Genomic DNA, 10424 nt, shown 5'->3' with positions numbered 1-10424 from the left:
AATTAGTTAATTAATTAATTAATTAATTAATTAATTAATTAATTAATTAATTAATTAATTAATTAATTAAAAAGAATTTAAAGGGGGAAAAATATTTATACTTTATATGTATTTTATTCATGTATATATATTTATATACATGTATATAAGGAAGAAAAGGGATATATAATTAATTAATTAATTATTAATTAATTATATTTATTATTATTATAATTTAATTAAATTAAATAACATTAAATGCGGTGTATTGTATAAAAAAAACTAAAAAAAAAATTAAAATTTTATTAAACCCTAAACCCTAAACCCTAAACCCTAAACCCTAAACCCTAAACCCTAGAAAAGGGTTTACCATTTCTTTAATAAGAGGAAGAAGACCACCATGATGAATACCAACTCCTTTTCTTAATAACTCTAAGACAAAATCTATTTGTCTTAATTCCCTATCCGCAGGAGTTAATCTCTTTAAACACTCCTATACCACAAACCCTAAACCCTAAACCCTAAACCCTAAACCCTAGTTGGTGCATCTGCTATATAAGTTGATGGATTTAAAAGGACAAAAGGGATATGACGCTGTGCCATCAGTTGCTGCTCGCTCTTTCTCTCTTCTCTCTCTCTCTCTCTCTATGGAGTTCAAAGAATATATTAGGGTTTAGGGTTTAGGGTTTAGGGTTTAGGGTTTACCTGTATAAATAAATGTCTACGACAACACTCAGCTTTTGTTAATGTACAAACAGCAGGATATACTGCCTTAGCAAAAGCTTCGCATTTTCTTCTACTAAAACAGAATACTACTGCTGGTATTTCGTTATTCTGCAGCAGCAGCAGCAGCAGCAGCAGCAACAGCAGCAACAGCAGCAGCGGAGGCATATATGGCAGGTAGATACACCCCAATGAACTGCTGAACAGCAGCAGCAATAGCAGCAGCAACAGCAACAACAGCAGATGCACCATCTTGCCATGTATCCTGCCTCACCAACAACAACAGCAACGGCAACAGCAGCAGCAGCAGCAGCAGCAGCAGCAGCAGCAGCAGCAGACGTGAGATAGATATCTAATAAGAGACTGTAATCTTTGTGAGGAAGTCTTCATCTTTGCTTCTGCACTTTGGTATAATTGCTTGTTGCTGCTACTGGACCCTTTTTGGGGGCCCCCCTTCTGGGGGCCCCCCTTCTGGGGGCCCCCTTTCTGGGGGGGCCCCCATTTACCACCACCACTCTTATTGGGGCCCCATGAGGGGCCCCCACCTCCACCTCTTCCTGCTGCTGTACCCTCTTTTATTTCTCCAGATACTTTCTTCTCATTTACATATGCGTATGCTTGTGCATATGCCTATACAAATAAATAAAATAAATAAATAAATAAATAAATAAATAAATAAATAAATAAATTAAATAAATAAATAAAATAAATAAATACCTTACCTGTTGATTAAATTAACCATAAGAAGAAAATGTTTACCAATAAAATAAATAAATTGACAAAGAGGGACAATAAATAAATAAATAAATAAATAAATAAATAAATAAATAAATAAATAAATAAATAAATAAATAAATAAGATAAATAACTAATTAACTAAATAAATAAATAAACAAGATAAATAAATAAATAAATAAATAAGATAAATAAATAAATAAATAAATAAATAAATAAATAAATAAAAGTAAATAGCTTACTTGTTGATTAAATTTACCATTAGAATCCATAAGAAGAAAAGGTTTATCAATAAAATAAATAAAATGACGAAGAGGGACAGGTCTCCTTCGTGTACTTTGCGCAAAAATTTCTTTTTCTTTTACTGATCCTATCCAGTTACAAAAATCCATGTAATTAGGTAATGTTGCTGATAATAATACTACATTTACCTGTACATAAATATATATTTATATATATTTATTTATTTATTTAGTTATTTATTTATTTAGTTAGTTAATCTATTTAATTTGTCTATTTATTTGCTATTTATTGATCTAAATATTTTATATAATTAGGTAATGTTGCTAATAATAATACTACATTTACCTGTACATAAATATATATTTATTTTATTTATTTATTTATTTATTTAGTTATTTATTTAGTTATTTATTTAGTTAACTTTGTATTATGGTTAATTTATTTAATTGGTTTATTTATTGGCTATTTAATGATATAAATAGGATTTTTTAGGTTTTAGGGTTTTCTAGGGTTTAGGGTTTTCTAGGGTTTAGGGTTTAGGGTTTAGGGTTTTCTAGGGTTTAGGGTTTAGGGTTTAGGGTTTAGGGTGAATACATGTTGAGGAAGAAGAATAAGACATTCTTCCCATACAACTCCTCTTTCTGCATCATTTGCATAATGTGCTTCGTCAAATATAACTGTATCTAATTGGCTTATTATTTCATCTCCTCTGCACACAAACCCTAAACCCTAAACCCTAAACCCTAAACCCTAAACCCTAAACCCTCAAAAAAATAAAGAATAAAGAATAGGAAGGAGCAACGCAAAAAGAGTTAACTCTTGTTCCTAAACCCTTGACCTCCTATCTGCTTGCTGAAAAACCCGAAGAATGCTACAAACCCTAAACCCTAAACCCTAAACCCTAAACCCTTGTTACCTGAATAGAAGACCCCTTAGAATTTCCGTGGTAACAATTAGACACGCTGCACCAGGATTGATGCAAATATCTCCCGTTATCAGCCCCACCTATACACCAACACAAACCCTAAACCCTAAACCCTAAACCCTAAACCCTAAACCCTAGACAACCGAACAACAGCTCAAGAACTATGACAAGCGAGTCACCAATACCACAATCAAATACTCTTGCACCTATGAAATTAGGGTTTAGGGTTTATGATATGATGTATATCTGTATTATTCAACAAATTAGTGTTTAGGGTTTAGGGTTTAGGGTTTACCGATACGAATTTATTCTTAAAATCTCTATATTTCTGATTAGAGAGCGCCTTTAATGGAGAAGTAAATACACATCTTCTTCTTCTTTGCAATGCTAATGCAATTGCGTACTCAGCAACCACCGTCTTACCTATATATACACAAACCCTAAACCCTAAACCCTAAACCCTAAACCCTAAACCCTAAACCCTAAATTTTAAATTTTGGTGTCTGGTTGTATAATGATAGATACGCGACTTGACTAATAATATTGTTACATAACCCTCCCTATACCCTCCAAAAACCCTAAACCCTAAACCCTAAACCCTAAACCCTAAACCCTAAACCCTAACCTGCACTAGTATGTGCAGCAACAAATACACATTGATTTTTTTCTAATCTTAAGATCGCCCTTTTCTGGAAGTCATCAAGAGGGAAGCCAAACTCAATAGCAAGAGGCTCCTCCTCTGGGGATAAATCTGCTGCTGCTGCTGCTGCTGCTGCTGCTGCTCCTGTTGCTGCTGCTGTTGCTGCTGTTGCTGTATCGGGTGATGTATCTGTTGCTGCAGATGGAGATGCTGTATCTGTAGGTGCAGCAGCAGCAGCACCAGTTACTGCTGCTGCTGCTGCTGCTGCTGCTGCTGCTGCATCAGGAGGAGGTGCAACCTGTGCTCTAAGAGCGGATTCGAGTGCAGCACTACCTCCTGCTGCAGCTTGTTGCTGCTGCTGTCTTGCTGCTGCTGCTGCAGCAGCAGCAGCAGCACGCTCTTTTCTTATTTCTCTTAATGTACGACGAAAGAAAGATACATCAGCAACATCTTCTATACACCATTTCTTTCTTATATGTCTTTGCTGCTTCTGTTTAATACTATCTGCTGCTGCTGCTGCTGCTGCTGCTGCTGATGCTGCTGATGCTGTTGCTGCAGTGCTGCTGCTGCTGCTGCTGTCATCAACATCATCCTTTTGACCCTCTTCTTCTCGTCTCCGCTCCCGCTGCTGCTCCCGCTGCTGCTGCTGCTCCTCCTGCTGTTGCTGTTGCTGCTGCTGCTGCTGCTGCTGCTGCTGCTGCTGCAGGAAGAGAGGAGGCTCACATTCAATAACAGGAGGAGGAGCAGCAAATGGATTAATATCTGTTGGTATTTCCTCCATTAATTTAAAATTAATTAAAAAAGAAGAAGAAGAAGAAGAAGAAGGAGAAGAAATATCTAATATATCTGGTGGTAGGAGTATTTGCTGCTGCTGCTGCTGCTGCTGCTGCTGCTGCTGCTGCTGCTGCTGATCCTGCTGTTGTTGCTGCTGCTGATGATGCTTAGGGATAAAGTTAAGACCTTCGTGTGAATCTAATGAATCAGATATATCATTTACTTCTTCTTCTTCTTGCTGCTGCTGCTGTTGCTGCTGCTGCTGCTGCTGCTGCTGTTGCTGCTGCTGCTGCTCTTGTAGGATTTCGTTGTCTAGTTCGCGTAACTCATTAAGGGTTTCCTCGGATATAGGAGGAACAGATAGAGGAGGAGGAATAAAGTCTAATATTGGTGGCAATACTTGCTGCTGCTGCTGCTGCTGCAGCTGCAGCTGCTGCAGCTGCTGCAGCAAACTATCACATTTTAATTCCTTAGCAGCAGCAGCAGCAGCAGCAGATTCCTCCTCAGCAGCGGATTCATCGCTGCTGTCGTCGTCTGTCCAGAAGTCCGAGTCACCCCCATATAGTTGCGCCATCTCCAAACCCTAAACCCTAAACCCTAAACCCTAAACCCTAAACCCTAAACCCTAATTGTTTGAGGGTGCTACACACACACAACTGAAGGGTTTTGAATAGGAGAGATAAACTGTAAGTCGTAAAGATAAAATATTAGCCTCTAAACCCTAAACCCTAAACCCTAAACCCTAGACCCTAGACAACAAATTCTATACATTGCTTCTTGGGGCTGCATGCGCTATATGATTATATTGCATTAGGGTTTAGGGTTTAGGGTTTTACTTGCTGCTGTACTTTATATTTTTTAATTCTTTTTCTTTTTATTACTCTTATTTATTTACGTTTCCTCATCAGCAGCTGCAACAACAACAACAGCAGCAGCAGCTGCAACAGCAGCAGCAGCAGCAGCAGCAGCAACAGGATAAAGACGCAGCGACTGCTGCTGCAGCTGCTGCTAAATAAATAAATAAATAAATAAATAAATAAATAAATAATAAATATTTTTAATTAAAAATGGAGTTTGAGGGCAACAGCAGCGACGAAGGGCATGCAAGTCAAGAAGAATCAGCAGAGGAATCAGCAGCAGCAGCAGCAGGAGCAGCAGGAGCAGCAGCAGCAGGAGCAGCAGGAATAAAAGAAGAAATAACAGGAGTTGTACCATTAGGTAATATAAAGAAAATAAGAACAAAAGAAGGAGAAGAAAAAGAAAAATTACAATTAAAATTAAGGGCATGCATAAGTTGTAGACTTGTTATGACGGAGCAACAGGTACGATATATTTATATATATTTTTTATAAAACCCTAATTTAGGGTTTAGGGTTTAGGGTTTAGGGTTTAGGTAGGGTTTTGAAGAATTATGGTTTTAGGGTTTAGGGTTTAGGGTTTATGGTTAAGGGAAGGGTAGGAACATCTTATAGCTTCTTTTTCCTCTGTTGCTTTTCTGTCAATGTCTGTAGATATAAGCATTAGGGTTTAGGGTTTAGGGTTTAGGGTTTAGGGTTTGTATAAGGGTTTACATATAAAATTATATATAAACACTGAGGAGATGCTACGACCATCAAATAGCATCATTTTTTCTGCTTTTTTTTCCTATAATATAAATTAGGGTTTAGGGTTTAGGGTTTATTGTTTTTTTTATTCAGTTTTATGAAGAAGGATGTCCTAATTGTGCATGGCTACAAATAGATGGAGATAGGAGTAGGGTTTTGGGGTGTACGTCCCCTAACTTTGCAGGGTTTATTGCTGTAGTTAAACCCCAAGGGTCTTGGGTAGCTAGACATAATAAACTTAGTAAGTTTATTTATTTATTTATTTATTTATTTATTTATTTTATTTATTTTATTTATTTATTTATTTATTTGCTTATTTTTATTAGTGTCTCCTTTTTTTTTCTTGGGTAGCTAGACATTATACACCTAGGAAGTTTATTTATTTATTTATTTATTTATTTATTTATTTATTTATTTTATTTATTTATTTATTATATTTGTTGTCTCCTTTTGTGTCTCCTTTTTATTCTTTTTATTAATTGTGTCTTTTTTTTTGTCTCCTTTTTTGTCTCTTTTTTTTGTCTTCTTCTCTGTCTCCTTATCTTATTGTCTCCTTATTGTCTCCTTTTATTTGTCTCCTTTTTTTGTCTCTTTTTTTTTTGTCTCCCTTTTTCTGTCTCTTTTTTATTTATCTCCTTTTATTTGTTTCTTAATTATCTTTATTTCTGTCATATATATATGTCTTTTCTTTTTTTTTTCAAGGGTTTAGGGTTTAGGGTTTAGGGTTTAGGGTTTAGGGTTTAGGGTTTAGGGTTTGTGTACAGCTGAAGGAGTTCCTGGTTGTTATGCAGTAAAAGTGTTGGGAGATTTACCTGATAGTATAAAGGATGATGCTCATCGTTTTGCTTTTGCTGAATAAACCCTAAACCCTAAACCCTAAACCCTAAACCCTAGATCAGGCAACAAGCCACTGCTGCTCCAACAGATGCTGCAGCTGCAGCAGCAAATGCTGCAGCAGCAGCAAAAGATGCTGCTGCTGCTGCTGGTTTTATAGGGGATATTCTACCCATAACCAGCTCATGACAGCAGCAGGTGCTGCTGCTGCAGTTGCTGCTGCTGCAGTTGCTGCTGCATGCAGCAGCAGCAGCAGCAGCAAATGGTGGTTTGAGGTTTTGCAACGCGACTTTTTTTTTGCTTATTAATTTAGATAAACAAGACTGTTGCTGCTGCTGCTGCTGTTGCTGCTGCTGCTGCTGCTGCTGCTGCTGCTGAGAGACTCTTGAGCCTTTGTCTGTCCCTATCTGTCTCTCTGTGTCTCTCCTGTTGTCTCCTTTTGCGTCTCTGCACATTTCGTAATTATTAGGGTTTAGGGTTTAGGGTTTAGAGTTGAGGGTTTAGGGTTTACCTTTTCTTTTCTTTAGACTACAAACCCTGTTAGTTTATTCTCTTATCTCCCTCATTAGGGTTTAGGGTTTAGGGTTTATGGGTTACTTTTTAGGGGTTTAGGGTTTGGATTGCCTACGTTATTAGGGTTTAGATAATAATTAAATAATATATATAAATAACATATACTATTTATTTATTTATTTATTTATTTATTTATTTATTTATTTATTTATTTATTTATTTATTTATATAATAATGTATAATAGTACATTGTACTTTATTACATTTTATGCAGAAATTATAAGCTGCGTATACACCTGAAGATTCTCTTTTTTGTGTTCTAGGGTTTAGGGTTTAGGGTTTAGGGTTTGTGCCTGCTGCTGCTGGTGCTGTGTGTACCTCTTATAAGCAGCTGCCAAACCCTTCTTCCTGTATCTCTTTAGACTCAAACCGCTAATATAAGAAAACCCTAAACCCTAAACCCTAAACCCTAAACCCTAGGAAGGGTAGTGTTTGCCCTTTTATAAGAAAGCAACAAACCCTAGTTAGCTACATAACAGCAACGCCTCTTTTTTTCTTTTTTTTTCCTCCTTAAGAATAAATAATAAATAAAAGGCAATAAATATTATTAAATAAATAAATAAATAAATAAATAATTAAATAAATATAAATAAATAAACAAATAAATAATAATTAATGATTAATTGTCTCGCGTTGTGTGTTGCTGGATTCTGTTGTATCCTCTAGCCAGCTTGCTGCCGTTGAGGGTTTAGGGTTTAGGGTTTAGGGTTTAGGGTTACAGATGGCATTGTAATTTTATATTCTTTAATATAAAAATAACTCAAAAAAAATAAAAATTAGGGTTTAGGGTTTAGGGTTTAGGGTTTAGTGGGGCTGCAGCGGGGGGCCACCAGGGTGGTTCGTCTGCACGGAGCCAAACCCTCGGAGGGTTTGTTGCTCTTCATTAATAAAATAAAGGAAGAAAATATATTTTCATCGGCTAGGGTTTAGGGTTTAGGGTTTAGGGTTTAGGGTTTAGAGCGCCCTTAGCTGGCGCAACCCCTCCAGCTGTAATCGCCGCTACCAACCACAGCTGCAGCAGCAGCAGCAGCAGCAGCAACAGCAGCAGCAGCAGCAGCAGCTTCTGCTGCACTGACTTGAGGATTGGAGGACTTTATTGTTGTTCTTCTTGCAGCTAACAGCAGACGCAACACACCAGCAGCAGCAGCAGCTGCTGCTGCTGCTGCAGCAGAAGCCGAGCAATGGCAGCAGCGCGGGTGTGACGCGCAGCGCAACTGCAGCAGCAGCAGCAACAACAGCAGGAAGATAAGGAATAGCAGCAGCAATAATAGAACCAACAGCAGCAGCAGCAACTGCAGCAACTGCAGCAACTGCTGCAGCAGGTGCTGCAGCAAACCGCCACCACGCGTCCTCAACTGCAGCAGGTATAGGAGCAGCTATGCGTAGGAAGGCAGCAGCACCAAAGAAGCAGCAGCAGCAGCAGCAGCGGCAGCAGCAGCAGCAAAGACTGCAGCAGCAGCAGCACAAGCTTGGTGCAGAGGGGAAAGCTGACTGCAGCAAGAGCAGCAGCAGCAGCAGAACCAGCAGCAGATGCAGCAGCAGAACTGGCAGCAACAGCAGCAGCAGGAGAAGTAGCTTTGTAGAGGAAATACAACAAACAAGCAGCAAATGCAGCAGCAACAGCAAGACCAGCACCAGCAGCTGCTGCAGCAGCAGCAGCAACTGCAGCAGCAGCAGCAACTGCAGCAGCAGCAGCAACTACAGCAGCAGCAGCAACTGCAGCAGCAGCAGCAGCAGCTTATCAACAGCAGAACAACAACGCCTAGAGCGATCTTGTCGTATGCTTAAGAGGAGTGCAGCGAAGAGCAGCAGCAGCAGCAGCAGCAGCAGCAGCAGCAAAGGATGTGTTGGTGAGGACGTGGCTGCAACCACATCTGCTGCTGCAGCACCTGCTGCTGCTGCTGCAGCAGCAGCAGCACCTGCTGCTGCTGCTGCTGCCAGCATTGCTGTTGATGATGATTGTTTTGTAGACACAGCAATCCACTCAGCAGCAGCAACAGCAGCATCTGCTGCTGCTGCTGCTCCTGCTGCCGCACCACCACCTGCTGCTGCAGCACCTGCTGCTGCCGCATCAGCAGCTGCTGCAGAAACAGCTACCGTCGCGCCTGCTGCTGCAGCACCTGCTGCTGCAGCACCTGCTGCCGCCGCGGCACCTGCTGCTGCAGCACCTGCTACTGTAGCGCCTGCTGCTGCAGCACCTGCTGCTGCCGCGGCACCTGCTTCTGCAGCTCCTGCTGCTGCTGCAGCACCTGCAGCTCCAGCTTCTGCTGCTGTAGTAGCTGATGATGCGCCAGCTCCTGCTGCTTCTGTAGCAGCTGCAGCAGCAGCAGCTGCTGCAGCTGCATCACCTGCTGCTGCAGCACCTTCTGCTCTCCTAGCTCGTGCTGCTGCCCCGGAAACTGATGCTGCTGCACCTGCAGCTGCAGCACATGCTCCTGCTGCTGCACCTGCTGCTGCTCCAGCTGCCGCTGCTACAGCAGTTGCGCCTCCTCCGGCTGTTGCAGCTGCTGGTGGTGCTGCTACTGCTGCAGCTGCTGCAGCTGCTGCGGAAACCGTAGAGCCCAGCGGCGGCAGCAGCAACAGCAGCAACAGCAGCAACAACAGCAGCGACAAGGGGGGGGAAGATTCGGCCGCTAGCTCAGGTGCAGCAGCAACGCCACTGCAGCAGCAACAGCAGCAGACGCAGCAGCAGCCGCAGCAGCAGACGCAGCAGCAGCAGGTGCTGAGTCCTCCGAAAGAAGTGAAGGAAGAGCAACAGCAAGACCAACAGCAGCAGCAGCAGCAAGTGCAGAAGCAGCAGCAGCAGCAAGAGCAGAAGCAGCAGCAGCAGCAGCAGCTCAATCCAAAGCGGCAGTGTCACGAACGGACACCTGTAGAGGGAATGCAGCAACAGCAGCAACAGCAGCAACAGCAGCAACAGCAACAACAGCAACGGCAGCAACTGCAACAGCAGCAACAGCAGAAACAGCAGAAGCAATTGCAGCAACAGCGACAGAAGCACGAGCAAGAGCAGCAGCAACAGAAGCAGAAGCGACAACGTCAGCAGCAACAGCAGCAACAGCAGCAGCAACAGCAGCAGCCGCAGCAGCAGCAGCAGCAGCAGCAAGGGAGGGACCCTGTACTGTCAAATGCTCGCAATGCTGCGCTGCTGCTGCTGCTGCAGCAGCAGCAGCTGCGGCACTTTCAGGCAGCAGTTCTGCAGCAACTGCAGCAGGAAGCATCACCGCAGCTGCAGCAAGAGGCGCTGCGGTTGCTGCTGATGCAGCAGGGGCAGCAGCAGCGCTTGCCGCAGCAGCAACAGCAGCAGCAGCCGCAGCAGCAGCAGCAGCAGAGGCCATATCAGCAGTCGCTGCAGCAGCTGCTGCAGACACCAGCGCTTATGCGGCAGCAGCTG

General features: G+C 41.8%; 3 protein-coding genes across 3 annotated transcripts in view; 2 read left to right on the top strand and 1 right to left on the bottom strand.

Moving 5' to 3' along the window:
• Positions 1 to 349: 349 nt before the first annotated feature.
• On the bottom strand, positions 350 to 4593 carry EMWEY_00019240 (DEAD/DEAH box helicase domain-containing protein, putative; the record flags this gene model as incomplete). Its single annotated transcript, XM_013477716.1, has 5 exons — positions 350 to 472; positions 2275 to 2389; positions 2597 to 2685; positions 2901 to 3028; positions 3231 to 4593. Coding segments are annotated over 5 exons (1818 nt in total), but the record flags the coding sequence as incomplete, so codon positions are not given.
• Positions 4594 to 5086: 493 nt separating this feature from the next.
• Positions 5087 to 6482, top strand: EMWEY_00019230 (transcription elongation factor SPT4, putative; the record flags this gene model as incomplete). The annotated part of the gene is made up of 4 exons (XM_013477715.1): positions 5087 to 5341; positions 5469 to 5474; positions 5717 to 5786; positions 6388 to 6482. 4 exons carry the CDS (start codon positions 5087 to 5089, stop codon positions 6480 to 6482), a joined length of 426 nt encoding a protein of 141 aa, XP_013333169.1.
• Positions 6483 to 8810: 2328 nt separating this feature from the next.
• EMWEY_00019220 (DnaJ domain-containing protein, putative) overlaps positions 8811 to 10424 on the top strand; it is a gene marked incomplete at both ends in the record, with an annotated part of 5574 nt that continues 3960 nt past the window's right edge. The window contains 2 exons of the mRNA XM_013477714.1: positions 8811 to 8880; positions 9451 to 10424. The exon at positions 9451 to 10424 is cut by the window's right edge and continues 475 nt beyond it. Of these exons, the coding sequence (XP_013333168.1) occupies positions 8811 to 8880; positions 9451 to 10424 (1044 nt within the window). The remainder of the gene's footprint in view (positions 8881 to 9450) is intronic.

This window comes from Eimeria maxima, genomic scaffold, assembly GCF_000499605.1.
Source record: "Eimeria maxima Weybridge genomic scaffold, Emw_scaff168, whole genome shotgun sequence".
In the NCBI taxonomy this organism is placed as follows: domain Eukaryota; phylum Apicomplexa; class Conoidasida; order Eucoccidiorida; family Eimeriidae; genus Eimeria; species Eimeria maxima.
The sequence above is the reverse complement of the archived record's forward strand: the minus strand, read 5'-3'. Positions and strand labels throughout refer to the sequence as shown.